At 40.0% G+C, this 2,506-nt stretch overlaps 1 protein-coding gene across 1 annotated transcript; it reads right to left on the reverse strand.

Moving 5' to 3' along the window:
* Positions 1 to 240: 240 nt before the first annotated feature.
* ASPZODRAFT_78109 (hypothetical protein) lies at positions 241 to 1,152 on the reverse strand (the record flags this gene model as incomplete). Its single annotated transcript, XM_022730217.1, has 1 exon — positions 241 to 1,152. One exon carries the CDS (start codon positions 1,150 to 1,152, stop codon positions 241 to 243), a length of 912 nt encoding a protein of 303 aa, XP_022576498.1.
* Between the last annotated feature and the right edge of the window lie 1,354 nt (positions 1,153 to 2,506).

Genomic DNA, 2,506 nt, shown 5'->3' on the forward strand with positions numbered 1-2,506 from the left:
AAAAACTTATAATAATAATAAATAAGATAAAGAATTATTAAATAATAAGTTATATTAGGGTGATGCCCCAGGATGAGCTTAGTGAAATAATAATAGATAAATAGATAATGCTATCCATGATGTGTGCAGGCGAGAAAGAAGAGGCAAGCAGGATGGCGCTAAGCCTAACTAGGCAGACACCTCCAACATTGGATAGACCACCTAGGCTATGCGAGACTAAATAAGTAACTACCTGGTTCTTCAGATCACTTCGGCTTCAGACTCCAGGCCGGAAAGCCGCTCATTAGAAAACCCATAAAGTCGATTAAATAACTCGGCCTCCATTCGCTCTTCAGGCCGCGGACCTTGACGGATTTCACCCATCATATCGGTTCCAGGCGGGAAGTCAAACTCAAAAGATGGTTCACCAGCGCCACGCATATTGCAAAGTACAGCTTGCTCGTAATGCCAGCGCAGAAGGGCATCAAGAATACCCAAGGAATCATTAGGCTGCCGACACGCAGTATCAAGAATATTACCGTGAAATTTCCATGCACCCGGCATAAAAGCCTGGACTTGATAGCCATTGTGTGGGTTGACTGCAAGGGAGTAGTCATCCCAAAGACGATGTATTTTCGAATCAAGAAGCAGCCCATTTTGGGGGGAATTGACTCCCGGTGGATCATTATGCGTGATGAGCTGTGTGTAGCCCATACTGATGAAGATGTTATCTAAGGCGAGGGGGAAAACATGGGCGGCTTCGAAGCCAACCCATCTATCAAGGTGAACTTCCAAATTTGATTCACCGCTTATCACGCATTTTTGGTCTCGTCTACGTACTTGGTCCCTAAAAGCCCGATCTCGAAGCGTTGTCGATAGCGAGAGGGTTCGCGGGAAGAATCTCTCATCACTGACGCAGACCCGTTCTCCAGATATGTGGGGCGTGAGAATGTAGCGACCATGTTCTAGAGTTTCGTGTGTAGCAGTAATAGGAGAGCTTGAGGCATATAGCCTTGTTTTGAATCCACCTGGAGCAGAGAACACAACATATAGCATGTCGAGAAACTGGGCCTTGGTGAGGCTATTTGCGGCGCAAAGTCCGCCTTGGATTTGGCCTGGGGCAGATGAGAATTCTACCCAGACATTACGCCCCCGAGAGCGAGCTGTATTCATTGTTGTAGGGTTATCTGCCTGAGGGTTAAAATTGGGCTTAAAATAGTAGGATTAGAAGCAGATTCAATTTACCAGAGTGATGGTGTTGTAGGGGGTATTTAGCAATGTAGTATGATAAAATGCCAACCGAGTGAAGAGGTAATGTGAGAAATAGTCTGGATCAATAATGAGAAGAAGGAGCACATGTGCATTGTACTACACAGGGATGGTTAAAGATGATGTCAGGGTTGCGTACCCAACTAGGCTTAGCGTCGCATCGCTTGGCGCGGCCGCACCGCACAACCACCTGCTTCGCGGCCGAGCCGTAGCAGCAATAGCAACCATCAGCGGGAAGTGATACGAGTACAGCCCCCAGCTATATAGGTACAGCCCCCAGCTATAGGCGTACAGCCCTTACCTTCTATTTATAGTTAGTATTAGTATATAGACAGCCTAGCATATACTACTCTATATACTTTATAATTTATAAAGATTAATTATAGCCTATCTATAAATTTAGTACTAGAGTCTAATAATATTAATAAGATTAAGTATAACTATTATAAATATAAGAGAGCTAATAATAATAGTAGTAGAATAAAGACTTATACTTATAGATATAGGTTAATAAAGTAGATACAGCTCTAGATAAGAATATCTTATCTATTAGGCCCCTAGCCCTACTCTTAGTTATTTATTAGTAACTACTATAGGCTTATATAATCCTAATCTTAGATACTAACTAATAATTATTATGAATTAATATAGGACTTAACCTAGGAATTAGCCTAGGAATCAGCCTAGGAATTAGCCTAGAAATTAACCTAGGAATTAACCTAAGAATTAGTAGAGAAATTCATATAGAAATCACCTAGAGATTAATATAGGGATCACCTTAGTATTAATAGAAGAATCAATACTAGAATTAATTATAAGAATTAAGTATAGGTAGTCTAACTATAAATGAAAGCTAAGGGCTGTACGCCTATGGCTAGAGACTAGAGTCTATACCCATATAGCTAGGGGCTGTACACGTATCACTCTCCCCATCAGCAATCTCTTCCCTTTCTAGGCCTGCTTGGCCAATATATATATAGCCATGCACTGTTGTACAGTTTAGGGTGGCATAATTCTGCTATTTTTAGTTCCTATAGTTCCTTTATTAGGTTTTCCTCTACCTCTAGCCCCCATCGTCTCCGTCAAGATTGCGAGGTTCAACGCTTATTATATAATATATTAAAATTAAAATTATATTCAATTATAATTTTCTGTAACTTGTTCTTAATATTTAAAATTTATATATTATATCTACTTTAATTCTTAAGGACCCTTATCAAGTTATTTATTTCATTATATATAAGACTTATATTAATAA

The sequence above is a fragment of the Penicilliopsis zonata genome, assembly GCF_001890105.1.
Source record: "Penicilliopsis zonata CBS 506.65 unplaced genomic scaffold ASPZOscaffold_121, whole genome shotgun sequence".
Classification (NCBI taxonomy): Eukaryota; Fungi; Ascomycota; class Eurotiomycetes; order Eurotiales; family Aspergillaceae; genus Penicilliopsis; species Penicilliopsis zonata.